This window comes from Leucoraja erinacea, chromosome 4, assembly GCF_028641065.1.
Source record: "Leucoraja erinacea ecotype New England chromosome 4, Leri_hhj_1, whole genome shotgun sequence".
NCBI lineage: Eukaryota > Metazoa > Chordata > Chondrichthyes > Rajiformes > Rajidae > Leucoraja > Leucoraja erinaceus.
The window spans coordinates 59,483,034-59,495,913 of record NC_073380.1 but is presented as its reverse complement, the minus strand read 5'-3'; the positions used below and the strand labels follow the sequence as shown (position 1 = coordinate 59,495,913).

General features: G+C 43.0%; 1 protein-coding gene across 3 annotated transcripts in view; it reads right to left on the bottom strand.

The window, feature by feature from the left end:
* Nucleotides 1-3,680: 3,680 nt before the first annotated feature.
* Nucleotides 3,681-12,880, bottom strand: part of LOC129696462 (AFG3-like protein 2) — a 56,615-nt gene continuing 47,415 nt past the window's right edge. For all 3 annotated transcript variants that reach the window (XM_055634377.1, XM_055634376.1, XM_055634378.1), the window contains 4 exons: nt 10,848-10,963; nt 7,539-7,739; nt 5,155-5,349; nt 3,681-4,440 (listed from right to left, as the gene is read on the bottom strand). In XM_055634377.1, coding sequence (XP_055490352.1) covers nt 4,195-4,440; nt 5,155-5,349; nt 7,539-7,739; nt 10,848-10,963 — 758 coding nt within the window. In that variant the 3' untranslated portion in view covers nt 3,681-4,194. The remainder of the gene's footprint in view (nt 4,441-5,154; nt 5,350-7,538; nt 7,740-10,847; nt 10,964-12,880) is intronic.

Below are 12,880 nucleotides of genomic sequence, written 5' to 3'. Positions count from 1 at the left end.
CAAAGGCATGTAAACTTTACAAAATATGAGTGCACCAGATATCATAACTGTGACTGGGTACTTCAGCGCATGTTGAAGTCAAAGAAAGTGTCCCCCAGTTTGTGTACTTATGAAGCCCCGGTGGCCTAATGGATAACGCACTGGCCTCCTAAACCAGGGATTGTGGGTTCGATTCCCATCTGGGGTGAAGTCAAGTTTTCACTTCCTTGTGTAACCAACCTGTTCCTCTGCTATTGTCCGAGTAGTCATTGTGATGGATTTGGCAGACTGGGACTTTATCCCTTGGAGCGCAGAAGGCTGAGGGGCAATCCTAAAGAGGTGTATAAAATCTTGAGGGGCACAGACAGGCTGCATGCACACAACCTCCCCCTCCCCCCCGTAGAATACGATACCATATAATAGAACATTTATTTATCCCAGGAGTGAAATTGATCTGCCAATAGTCATAAAAACACAAAATACATGAAACAAGAAATTAAAGTGACGAGTGGAAAGGCTGAGGGGATGTGCAAAGATTGAGGGGGGGAGTCAAGAACTAGAGGGCATAGGTTTAAAGTGAGAGGGGAAAGATTTAATAGGAACCTGAGAGACAACTTTTTCCACAAAGAGGGTGGTGGGTATATGCAAGTAGTTTAGGCTAATACAAAACAACATTTAGACATTATTTGGACAGGTGCATGGATAGGAAAGGTTTAGAGGGATATGGGCCAAACAGGCAAATTGGGCTAGCTTAGATGGGGCATCTTGATGAGCATGGACAAGTTGGGCCGAAGGGCCTGTTTTCCATGATGTATGACAATGCCTCCTATTGCTTCAGAATTGGCTGAATCTGTGTAAGTGTTTCCCCTCCTGGCTCGGAATTAAGATAAAAACTCAAAATGACAATCGTAAAATCTGCAGTGGTTGCAAATCTTCAATTTTAAAAAACCGGCAGCATCTGTGGAGGGACAAAGATCCAAAGCGGAGTATTTCCAGCACTTCCTGTTTTATTCCTCATCACAAAATCTGTACACTAGAGAAATATGAACTGGGAGTAGCATCAATGAGGAGCTTTTATTGAAGAGTGTAAATTGAGGCATTAAATTGAGATAAATTAACATAAATAGTCAAAGTAATTCAACATGCAAATATGCCCTTCGGTCCAACTTGCCCATGCCGACCAAAGTGCCCCATCTAAGCTTAGCTCCATTTGCCTGTATTTGACTCGTATTCGTCTAAATTAGTCTTATCATTTACCTGCTTAAATGCATATTAAATGTTATGGTACCTGCCGCAACTACAATCGGCAAGCACCTAACACTGACAGAGCAACAAGACTCTCCCCTCAGCCCACCGAGTTTGTGCCAAACACTCACACAAACTAATCCCATTCTATTCTCCCAACATTCTCATCAGTTCTCCCCCTTTTTTCTAACCATACCAGTAGGCATGTTACCCAATTTTGGCGCTGTCCTAGGCTGTTTGCAATCAAAAATGTTCAGCCTAGTAAATCATTAACGGAAAATCGCTGAAAGTCGCAAAAGGTATTATTAGTTTTTATGGCCCCCATTCTCGCAGCCCCAGGGTTTTATAAAGCAAACAATTAAAGGTATGTACCTTATTTTTACATGAAATGGGGCATGTATATAACCCTGTAATTAAAGTTTTCTATAGCGAGTAGCTCATTTTTGGCTCTTTATATCCCGCAGTATTTTTCTGGGCACTTGAGGGCACAAATCCAGCGCAATGTGAACGTTCTAAACCAGCACGTTCACAGGAACCCACTAGAAAGCCGATTTAATTGACTTTAATTTACAGCAATTGAACACTAAATTCCTTCCATTTGGCCTATAAATTGATGTAAATGAGATTTAAAAATCATGTTTTATTGTGAATTATTTGTGAATATTATTTGGACACGCGCTATTTAAAAATGTTAATCATTTATTAAGAAATGGATAGATGTTTAGATCTAGTAAATTGAAGTTTGAAATTAGCTACAATTGGGTAACTAACTACTTTGCCAATCTATGATAACTGAAAATTTCATTCAGTTCTCTTACCTGTCCACGATCACAGCTTTTTTGTTATGTCCATAGAAAATCAATAGGGAACAAGATGCTAATTTCCGAGTATGAAAATGGCCATAACTTTTATATTACTTGAGATATGAAAGTGAATTAGGTGTCAAATTAAACTTATTGTTATGCTTTATCTGATGGGAAAATTGCAAACATTAAACCAATTGCCACCTGTCTAAATTTTTAAATCTCAAAATTTTGTAACCCAGTTGTGATAGTACCTATTAGGCCCCTCAACTACCTGTCCTGGCAGCTTGTTCCATACACCCACCACCTTTTCGTGTAAAAAAAGTTACCCAACAGGTTCCTGTTAAATCTTTCTTGATTACCCCCTCATCTTAAACCACTGATTCTTGATTCCCCTACTCTAGGTAAAAGATTCTGTGCATTTACCTTATATATTCCTCTCATCGTCTTATACACCGCATCCTCCTGCGCTCCATGGAATAAAGTCCTAGCCTACCAAGCCGCATGTCATTGTTACATTTTACCTTTGCAAAAAATAGAGAATAGCTAACAATTTAAATAATATTTTTATGAAGCCTTCCAAATGTGTTGTTTGTATCTTTGGTTGCCTGGAGATTATCTTTGATTTAGTCCCAAGATTCCATAATTTATTGCTGACAGGCAGAACTCGTAACAGATTAATACTTTGATCTTCGTCTAAAATATTCCCAATTGAATTCAACCATATGGTTAACATCAAATTTCCCGTCTGCCTAAATCTCCATTCTATGAACTTCATCATCCTGTTATCAAGTGGACAGACTAGACTAACTCTCCACTAACTTGTTATTTTGGCATAATCGAAACTAAAAGCAGCAAATCCTGGGTGTTAGCGAGAAAAACTGGAGGATCAATCAGTCCTGTGTCTACGTCAACAGCCGACCACATCTTTTTTGAAAATATCATCAGCCAACATTGACGGTCTTTTCAGGAAAGTTAGATCTGCTTAGGAATTATATCCATTGGTGTTTCCAGTTTACATTTTATGGATGGAATTGAGCACCATGCATTGATATAGTGGGAATCTTTGATGAAGATTAAAGAGTAGAAACAAGGAATTACAAATTCTGTTTAAACACAAAAGGAGACAAAGTGCTGGAGTAACTCAGCAGGTCAGGCAGCATCTCTTGAGAAAATGGATAAGGTGATATTTTGAGTTTAGTTTAGAGATTAGTTTAAAGATACAGCACAGAAACAGGTCCTTTGGCCCACTGACCATCAATCCCCGCACATTAACACTATCCTGCACACACAAGGGACAATTGCAATTATACCAAGCCAATTAAGCTACAAACCTGCACGTCTTTGGAGTGTGGGAGGAAACCGGAGCTCCAGGGTAAAACCCACGCAGGTCATGGGGAGAACGTACAAACTCCGTACAGACAGCACCCGTAGTCAGGACCGAACCCGGGTCTCTGGCAATGCAAGGCACCAACTCTACCGATGTGCCACCCAGAGACCCTTCTTCAGACTCGGTTTGAAGAAGGGTCTCGACCCAAAATGTCGTCTATGCATGTTCTCCTGGGATGTTGCCTGCCTGACCTGCTGAGTTACTACAGCATTTCCTTTTAAATTATCCCTGGGCACCAGCCCAAGACCGATTAAAAATAAATCAATATTTTACCTTTTATTTTCATTTCAAAATAAACACTATTTACATAAATTAATTACAATCATGCCTCCAACAGCTCAGATCTGAACTGTAAGCAGGATCACCATCACAAGGTACTGAAAACTGTGCACGTTAACATTTTACTACCACCCTGGTCCTGCCCATCAGTAGACACACATTTCCTCTTGAAAACCAAAGCAAAGCTGTTTCGTAAATAAAAATTCTCTCAGACATAGCCACCAGAGGCAGAGGCAGGAATCTTCCAGTGTTGGAGTTAATCAATCTTTGTTAAAATACAAATGGAAAACATTGCTATTTTAGCTTCTTATTCATTTTGACATCAGTCAGACCAACAGAAATTAATTACCCACAAAGTACACTGGACGTGTACAGCTCAGTTGGTGAACCATATAAAGATGTTAAAATGATTAACCAACAGGTCTGAACAGAGACAAGGAAGCATCATTTTCCAGTGTGGGATCGTTATTTTAAAAGCACTCAGCCGAATAATGGCTCTCATTTAGTATCAAACTCTTCTGGTGATGTGTTCTGCAACTTGTCCTTCTGTGATTTTTTTTTCCCATTTTCTCTTTCCTTGTTCCAGTCCTTTAGGCCCTCGGGTAGAGACGTGTCTTCATCGAGGCTTCCCGTCCCTTCTACAAACTCCTCATACGTTGATTTTTCAGCAAAGGGTCGCGGTCCCAACAGCTCAATCATGTCTGCCTTGTCGAGTACCTCCTTCTCCAACAATCGCTGGGCCACCTGAAAAGTCCAACGAAGCACAAAATGACAGCTCTACACATAGAAGGAGGACGCCTCAGTAGAATGTACTGGACTCTTCATAAAGTATGAAGGCGTGAATCAATAGAGGTTTTGCTTTAGGTAGGGAGGGACAGGGGTTGAGAAAATGCTTCCTTTAGATTTTAGAGATACAGCGTGGAAACAGGCTCTTCGGCCCACCCTGTCCACACCGATCCAGTGATCACCCCGTACATTAAAACTGTCCTGCACACCAGCCAAAGCCAATTAACCTACAAACCTGCACATCTTTGCCGTGTGGGAGGAAGCCCACTAGGCCATGTTCTCATCTAAAGTTGTGACAGTTACCAAAGGGCATCATACTCTGCAACATAAGTAGTATGAGTACTGACATTTCTGTGCGAGTGTATTTCAGTTTGAACGCATTTTATGCAGGTCCACATGGGAAACTCAAATGGTTTTATCCCTGGGTTGAGGCAAAGACCCGATGGATATTGGGGAAATGCACGTAGAACAACTCATTTGATGTCCCCTCCCATTTCAGAGATCCGTGCTATAGCTAAGCTTCAAGAGGCAGCACATGCAAACGTGGGCAGATGGGACTAGTGTAGATGGAGTATCTTGGTCGGCGTGGGCAGGTTGGGCCAAAGGGCCTGCTTCCCCGCTGTGTGACTATGACTCTAGTGGACTCTAATGGATAAAGGAATATTTTCTAACCTTCTCAATTTCTTCTCTCTTTTCCGTCAGAAGTTTCAGAGTCCTCTCGTAGGCAGAATTGATGAGTGATCGCACTTCTTCATCTATTAGCTGGGCAGTCATCTCACTGTACGGTTTTTCCAAAGTAATCTCACCTTGTCGTGGGAAGTCGAAGGATACCTGCCCCACCTTTTCATTCATACCAAACTGAACGATCTAGGTAGGGGAAAAAATAATGCAAAGTTAACCGAGTCTCATGCTGATGTACCTCACCTCACCTACAGATAAGTTAACATGGGCGTGGGTTTATAAGGTTATGGGCCAAATGCAGGCAGGTAGGACTAGTGCAGCTGGGGCATCTTACTGCAGATAGGGCATCAAACGACTCATCTCCAGGATTTCTTAACACCGTGCTGACTAATCAGTTTTATTCTTCATTGTTCCCCTTCCAAAAAATTTCTCTTGGAGCCCAAGTGAGAATATGATTGCCTCAGGACAATTGTGACTTGACTAATTTCATAAATAACAAGCATCAATCCAATACAGCTGTATACCGCGTGGACATTACTAATGCTTCATCATCAGGTTTTTCATCAGGGAAAATATTTTTAAGGAACGCATTTTTAATGTAACATGAATATTTACAGGGAAGATATTGTCAATATAACGTGAATGCATAAGGAAGCAAAATCATAAAAACAAAAACAAAATTGCTATTTTTTAAGTGCAATGATTCTCAGTATAATGTGCTGTACATAAGATTTAAAGCAGGGGTCGGCAACCTTGTTCTGCATAGGGGCCGGGACGCATGTCTGTGAGCGGATGGCGGGCCACATCTATCACGTGTACACATGGATCCCGCCCCCACACCGTCCCGGATGGCAGGCATCAAATCACGTGTTCACAGGTGGACATAAATGCTGGAGAAACTCAGTGGGTGAGGCAGCCTCATGAAATCTCACCCACTAAGTTTCCTCCAGCATTTTTGTCTACCTTCGATTTTTCCAGCATCTGTAGTTCTTTCTTAAACACGTTCACAGAAGGCGCGCGGCCGTGCCGGCGGCTTTGCACAGGATACGTACTGCCAGAGCTCGGCCGCGCTCAGGGCAGGCTGTCGGTGGACCGGATGAATACGGGAAACAAAATCCGCCTGCGGGCCGGATGATTTTGGGTTATGGGCCGCATTCAGCCCGGGGGCCGTAGGTTGCCGACCCCTGAAGAAGGGTCTCGACCGGAAACGTCACCTATTCCTTTTCTCCAGATATGGTGGCCGACCCATATTACTCCAACATTTTGCATCTATCTTCTGTGTACACCTTGCGACAGATTTCAGGGATCATCAGAGAGAAAGGAATTAATTCCTCTCCCTGGTTGGGTCATTAATTGGAAACAAATTCTGAGATCCCAGGCATAAAGAATTCTTATATCTTTGCTTTATTGAACAATCTGACATTGGTCATTATAATCTTAATTGTGACCATGTTGTTGGACAAGCACTGAATTAAAAAATAATAGCGGTCAATCTGCAGCAGAGGACAGAATGTTACAAAGGAGGCCTTAAACTTTAGAGATTCAGCACGGAAACAGGCCCTTCAGTTCACTGAGTCCGCGTTGACCATTACCTATCGAAAACCTATTGAATGGCATTATTGTATCTGCCTGCACCACCATCCCTGGCATCGAGTTCCAGACATTCACCAACCTTACCCCCCCCTGGAAACTTGTATTATTCTGACTGGAAGTCAATGTTTATTTTTCTTCGATACAAATGATTTGATACTTTCTGGATGTAATGATCTTATAAACATTTTTCAAGGATAGTTGCATGTTTAATCTGTTGTTTATTTTGCTGGCAAAATGTTGCAGATGTTAGTGTGAATGTTTGTTTTCTTCCTGCTGCTTTATCTTAGGACTGGAAAAGAAAACTCAGATTCTACAGCCAGAAGAGAAGAAAACAGTCGCGTATCATGAGGCCGGCCATGCAGTTGCTGGCTGGTTCCTGGAGCACGCCGACCCTTTGCTGAAGGTCAGACCAGCAATCACCCCGTCCAGTGGCACTACCCTTCATACTGGTGCCGAATTACAATTTACAATTTTTACTAAAGCCAATTAACCTACAAACCTGTACGTCTTTGGAGTGTGGGTGGAAACCGGAGCACCTGAAGAAAACCCACGAGGTCATAAGGAGAACGTACAAACTCCGTACAGGCAGTACCCGTAGTCAGGATCGAACCCGTCCGTGTCTCTGGTGCTGTAACGCAGCAACTCTACCGCTGAGCAACTGCGCTCCACTATTCAACCTATTCAATCCATTCAGATACATTCATTGTTATTTAGCACCAACACTGGAGTAAACTGAAGTTGATTAATAATATCTCATAAAAATGGTTAAAGCATCAACATACCTGGGCGTAGGCACTTTGGGTAACTTTCTTTAAATCATCTTGTGCTCCTGTGGTAATCTTACCAAAAAATATTTGCTCTGAAACTCGTCCTCCCAGTGTCATACACATGCGATCATGAAGCTGCTCCTTGCTGTAGAGGTACTGCTCTTTGGGTAAATATTGGGCATAACCCAGCCCCTTACCACGAGGGATGATGGATACCTTAAAATGATCCAAGAAGAGAAACTTAGAATTCATTGCGTAGATCTACTGCCCTGCAAAACTAGAAAGTCAAAACTTAAACGATCATGGCCCTGATATTCTATAGATGAGTGTTTGTGGCTAAAAGGCACCAAATCAATGCAAGATCCTTCTTCTTTCATTTGCTCAAGAGATGTGCTGTAGGCAATGGTGGAAATACTTCTACACTCAGGTGCTACCTCCGTAAACAATGTGAAACACTACCGAGATGTTGCTGTACGGCAATGCACGAGTAGACATCATGCACAGGGAGCCTAAGCATAACACATAATAATGGAGTAACTCAGTGGGTCAGGCAGCATCTGTGGAAAAAAGGTGACTTTTCAAGTTGGGACCCTTTTCAGGCTGATTGCAGTGGGGTGGGGGAAAAAGCTGGGAAAGAGGTGGGGGTGGGACAATTCCTTGACCATCCTAATAGGCAACTGAACCATCCTACCAACGACTAGAGAACTATCTACCTCATTGGAGACCCACTGCCATCTACCTCCCGTATAAACACAGCTGTAATTTCTACATGATAAAACCAAAATGTATAAAAATACCCTTTATTAAAATCCGACAATGTGTACTTTTCTTATTTTTTTCGATTACAAATCTCAAATTGTGGAGTACAGAGGCAAATAAATAAATGATTGGTCTTTGTCCCAAACATTACGGAGGGCGGTGTATTAACAGCTTATATTAATGCAACACTTCTAATGGTCAAAAAGCATTGTCATTTTTTAAATATGTAGGAAGGAACTGCTAATGTTGGTTTACACTATTCACATTGTTTTTTTAAATTGTTTTCAGTAGGAATACTGACCCAAAATAACACTCAACATGTCATCAAATGTTACAGGAAGCACAAGAGACTGCAGATGCTGGAATCTTGAGCAAAAAACAATTTACTGGATGAACTGTGGATGTCAAGCAGCATCCGTGGAGGAGTGGGCAATGACAATTTGGGTCAATATCCTTCTTCAGACTGAAAGAGGATCCAGACTCAAAATGTCATTTGCTGCTCAAATGTAACCTTCAGCAACCCTTTTTCTGCTCATCGACACTGATGCCATTTGCCTGCATTAGGTGAATATCTTCCGATCCTCGCCTGTTCATATGTTGGTCTAAATGTCTCTTAAACATAGTGATTGTATCTGATTTCACTACCTCCTCTGGTTGCAGGTTCCAGATATAAACTACTCTCAATATAAAACAATTTCCCTTTAAAATTCTTCCCTCTCATCTCAAGCCTATGCCCTTTGGTTCGACACCTCGATCATGGATAAAATATTCTGACCAGGTATCCTATAGAAGCTTCATAATTTTATATACCTCTCAGGTCATGTTCACAAGTTATAGGAGTAGAATTAGGCCATTTGGCCCATCGAGTCCACTCCGCCATTCAATCATGGCGGCTCTCAGACTCCTAATCCCATTTTCCTGCCTTCTCCCCATAACCCTTGACACCTGTTCATCGGTCATCCCCTTCACACCAGGGAAAACAAGCCCGGCCATGCAATCTCCTCCCATATCTAAAGAGCTCCAATCTGGGCAAGAACCTGGTGAATGTCCCCTGCACTCTCTCCAACGTAACTACATGCTTCCCATGGTATGGCGCCCATAATTGCATGCAGTCTAAACAGCGTTTTGTAAAGTTGCAAAACAACCTCCCAGCTTTCATATTCTCCTAAGTCAAGCATGCCGAATGCCTTAAAGATAGATACAAAATGCCAAAGTAACTCAGCGGGACAGGCAGCATCTCTGGAGAAAAGGAATAGGTGATGTTTTGGGTCGAAGCCCTTCATCAGACTGAGAGTCGGGGGAAAGGGAAACTAGAGATGTGAAAAGGGTCAGAACAAATCAGAGCTGTCACCGATGACCAAGGAAAGGTGGAATGGTCCATTGTTGGCTGTGGAAGAGGTGATAACGAAGGGATATATGGATGTAAAACAGTGGAACAAACAGGACAATTTTTGATGGGGGCCCACCAATTTTCATGTCATTTTCACACACCACCAATTTTCATGTCATCTGCAAACTTATTAATCATTCCTCCTACATTCACATCTATGTTGTTGATACATATCACAAAGAAAGTGGTCATATAGCTATCTTGGCAGCGGTTATGTGGAGAACTATGTGACCTAGTCATCTCCCTCTCATCTGTTTATATTACTATCTCCCCTCTGGAATCTCAGTCCTGCTGCAAGTTTTCAACCTGAAACATTGACTATCCTTTTACTATTCCACTACCACCTTTGTAGCAAATTTCAGATATTAACCATTCTCTGTATGAAACTCCAAACCCCTTAAACTCTTCAGACGCTTGTTCTCCCATTGAGTTTTTCCAGTGGTTTAATTTCCAGATTCCAGTCTCTTGTGTCACATTACCATTGACTAGTGATCAGTATAATCCAATCCATTGTATAAGCTTCCTATCTTCATAATAAATGGTAAGGCTCTGGTGGAGTGTTGGAGGGGAGATTGAACTAGGCGTGTAGGCGTACAGTTCCTTGAAAGTGGTGCCACAGATAGATAACATTCAGGCTATTATTGAGTAAAGAAGTTGGGATGTTTTGTTACAGCTGTGCAAGAAACGGCTGAGGCCACAGTTGGAGTATTGTATTCAGCTTTGGTCACCCTGCTAGAGGAAAGATGTTGTTAAGCTGGAAAGAGTGCAGAGAAGATTTACGAGGATGTTGCCAGGACTTGATGGCCTGATCTATAGGGAGAGGTTGGGCAGGCTAGGACAGTATTCCTGGAAAAGTAGGAAGATGAGGGGAGATCTTATAGAGGTGTATAAAATCATGAGGGGAATAGCTTGCACAAAATCTTTTTACGCAGAGTAGGAGAATCGAGAACCAGAGTTCATGATTTTAAGGTGAGAGGATTTAATAGGAACCTGAGGGGCAACTTTTTCACACATAGGCTGGTGAGTATATGGAATTAGTTGCCAGAGGGGGTAGTTGAGGCTGAAACTTTAACAACATTCAAAAGACATTTGGACAGATACATGGACAGGAAAGGTTTAGAGGGATATGGGCCAGATGCAGGCAGTTGTAGATGGGGCAGCTTGGTTTATCTGACCTTCAGCAAAGGGTCGGCGTGCTCCAGGAACCAGCCAGCAACTGCATGGCCGGCCTCATGATACGCGACTGTTTTCTTCTCTTCTGGCTGTAGAATCTGAGTTTTCTTTTCCAGTCCTAAGATAAAGCAGCAGGAAGAAAACAAACATTCACACTAACATCTGCAACATTTTGCCAGAAAAATAAACAACAGATTAAACATGCAACTATCCTTGAAAAATGTTTATGATCATTACATCCAGAAAGTATCAAATAATTTGTATTGAAGAAAAATAAACATTGACTTCCAGTCAGAATAATACAAGTTTCCACCTTTAGCACATAAAAGATAAAATTGTTGTTGGCCATCAAGATGTCTTCATATGTTTCTACGTGTTATTATATCCTAGAACACCCATGGCACATGTGGTCAAGGTGAAGATGTAAATTGTACTGCCTCCGAATACAAGGATCATTCTTTAATGTGGGAACCAAGTTGAAGCTATTCAATATTAAGTATAGAAGGGCAGAGAACACAATGAAAGAATAAAGGTATCCATTGTTTGGAACAAAGAAAGCTTCAGGAAAAAAGTGCAGCAGGTAGGATAGAAACTGGGAGTGAACAAAAGAACAGAATCCGGCCCAGTGCTGGAATAAGTCAGCAGGTCAGGCAGATTGTAGGGGGGGGGGGGGGGGGGGGGTGCGGGAGAGAAAGAGAAATTAAAGCTGGAAGAGAGGAGGATTACAATAATGGGTGAACACAGGCGTGGGGTATGTTGTATAGGCAGATGGTTGGCATGAGACAAAAGAATTGATGACTTAAGTCAAAGTAGCCTTTATTGTCATATTGAACGAAATTTCGTTGCCTTGCAGTCCTACATATAGTAAAAAAAATGGCAAAACACACAAAAAACACAAATTAACATCCACCACAGTGTGTTGAATACTCCTCACTGTGATGGAAGGCAAAAGTCTTCAGTCTTTGTCTCTTCCCTTCTTATTCTCCCTCTGCTCCGAGGCGATCCAGGCTTCGGATGTTGTGACCCCGCCGGGTGATGGTAAGTAATGTCAGTCCCGCGGCTGAATCCAAGCTCCGCGGACGGGCCGGTTCAACCTCGCGGCCCAGGGTGGTCGAAGCCGCCGAAGCTGTGGCCCTCCAGTCCAGAGGACACAGCTGTTGTCGCGGGAGCTCCGGAGAACAGGTCACCAACGTGCAAGCTCCCGACGATGTCGTTCACCGGGCCCGCGGCCGATCCTCCAAGGTCGGATCGCTGCTGCCGCTGGTGAAGTCGGAGTAAGTAATGCACGTGGAGGATTAGGGGAGAAATTGGTGGGGCACTGGGAAGGGGAGGGGGGGGAAGAATGGGGGGTGCGCGAGGCAGAAAGGGGGTGGGGGCTTGGGTTGTTAGTTGATTGGAAAATGCAATATTCAAATTGTTGGTTTGTAAGCTACCCAGGCAGAATATGAGGTGCTGTTCCTCCAGTTTGCATGCGGCCTCACTCTGGCAATGGAGGAGGTCCAGGACAGAAAGGTCAGTGTGGGAATGTGAAGGGGCGTTAAAATGGTTAGCGACCAGGATATCCAGTAGGCCTTGGCAGACCGAGCGATCCCTTTACCCAATAGCCAACTGACCTGTCACCCCTTCACACTTATCTGCCATCAGAAAAAATCTGCAGGACACAGCAATCCCAATCTCTCATATGCTTTCCTTGCATTATGTTTTGCCCACATTCCCGTCAACTTTCCCAGATTCTACCTCTCATCCTCTCACTGGGGGCAATTTACAAAAGCCAATTAACCCATCAACCCACATTTCTGGGAGAAAGGGGAGGAAACTGGAGCACCTGGTAAGAAACACATGCAGTCAAAGGACGAACGTGCAAAAACTCCACACAAACAGCGGCAGGGTGCGTAGTGGCTGGAGCAGCGAGACTGCAGCTCGATGCAGCGCTGGCCAACGAGACACAGGAGCCTGTTTTGCTTTATCAGCTTCCATTTCCCCTCTGAGAGCCCCACCATTTCCACAGCCATCATGAGCTCACTGTATCACACAT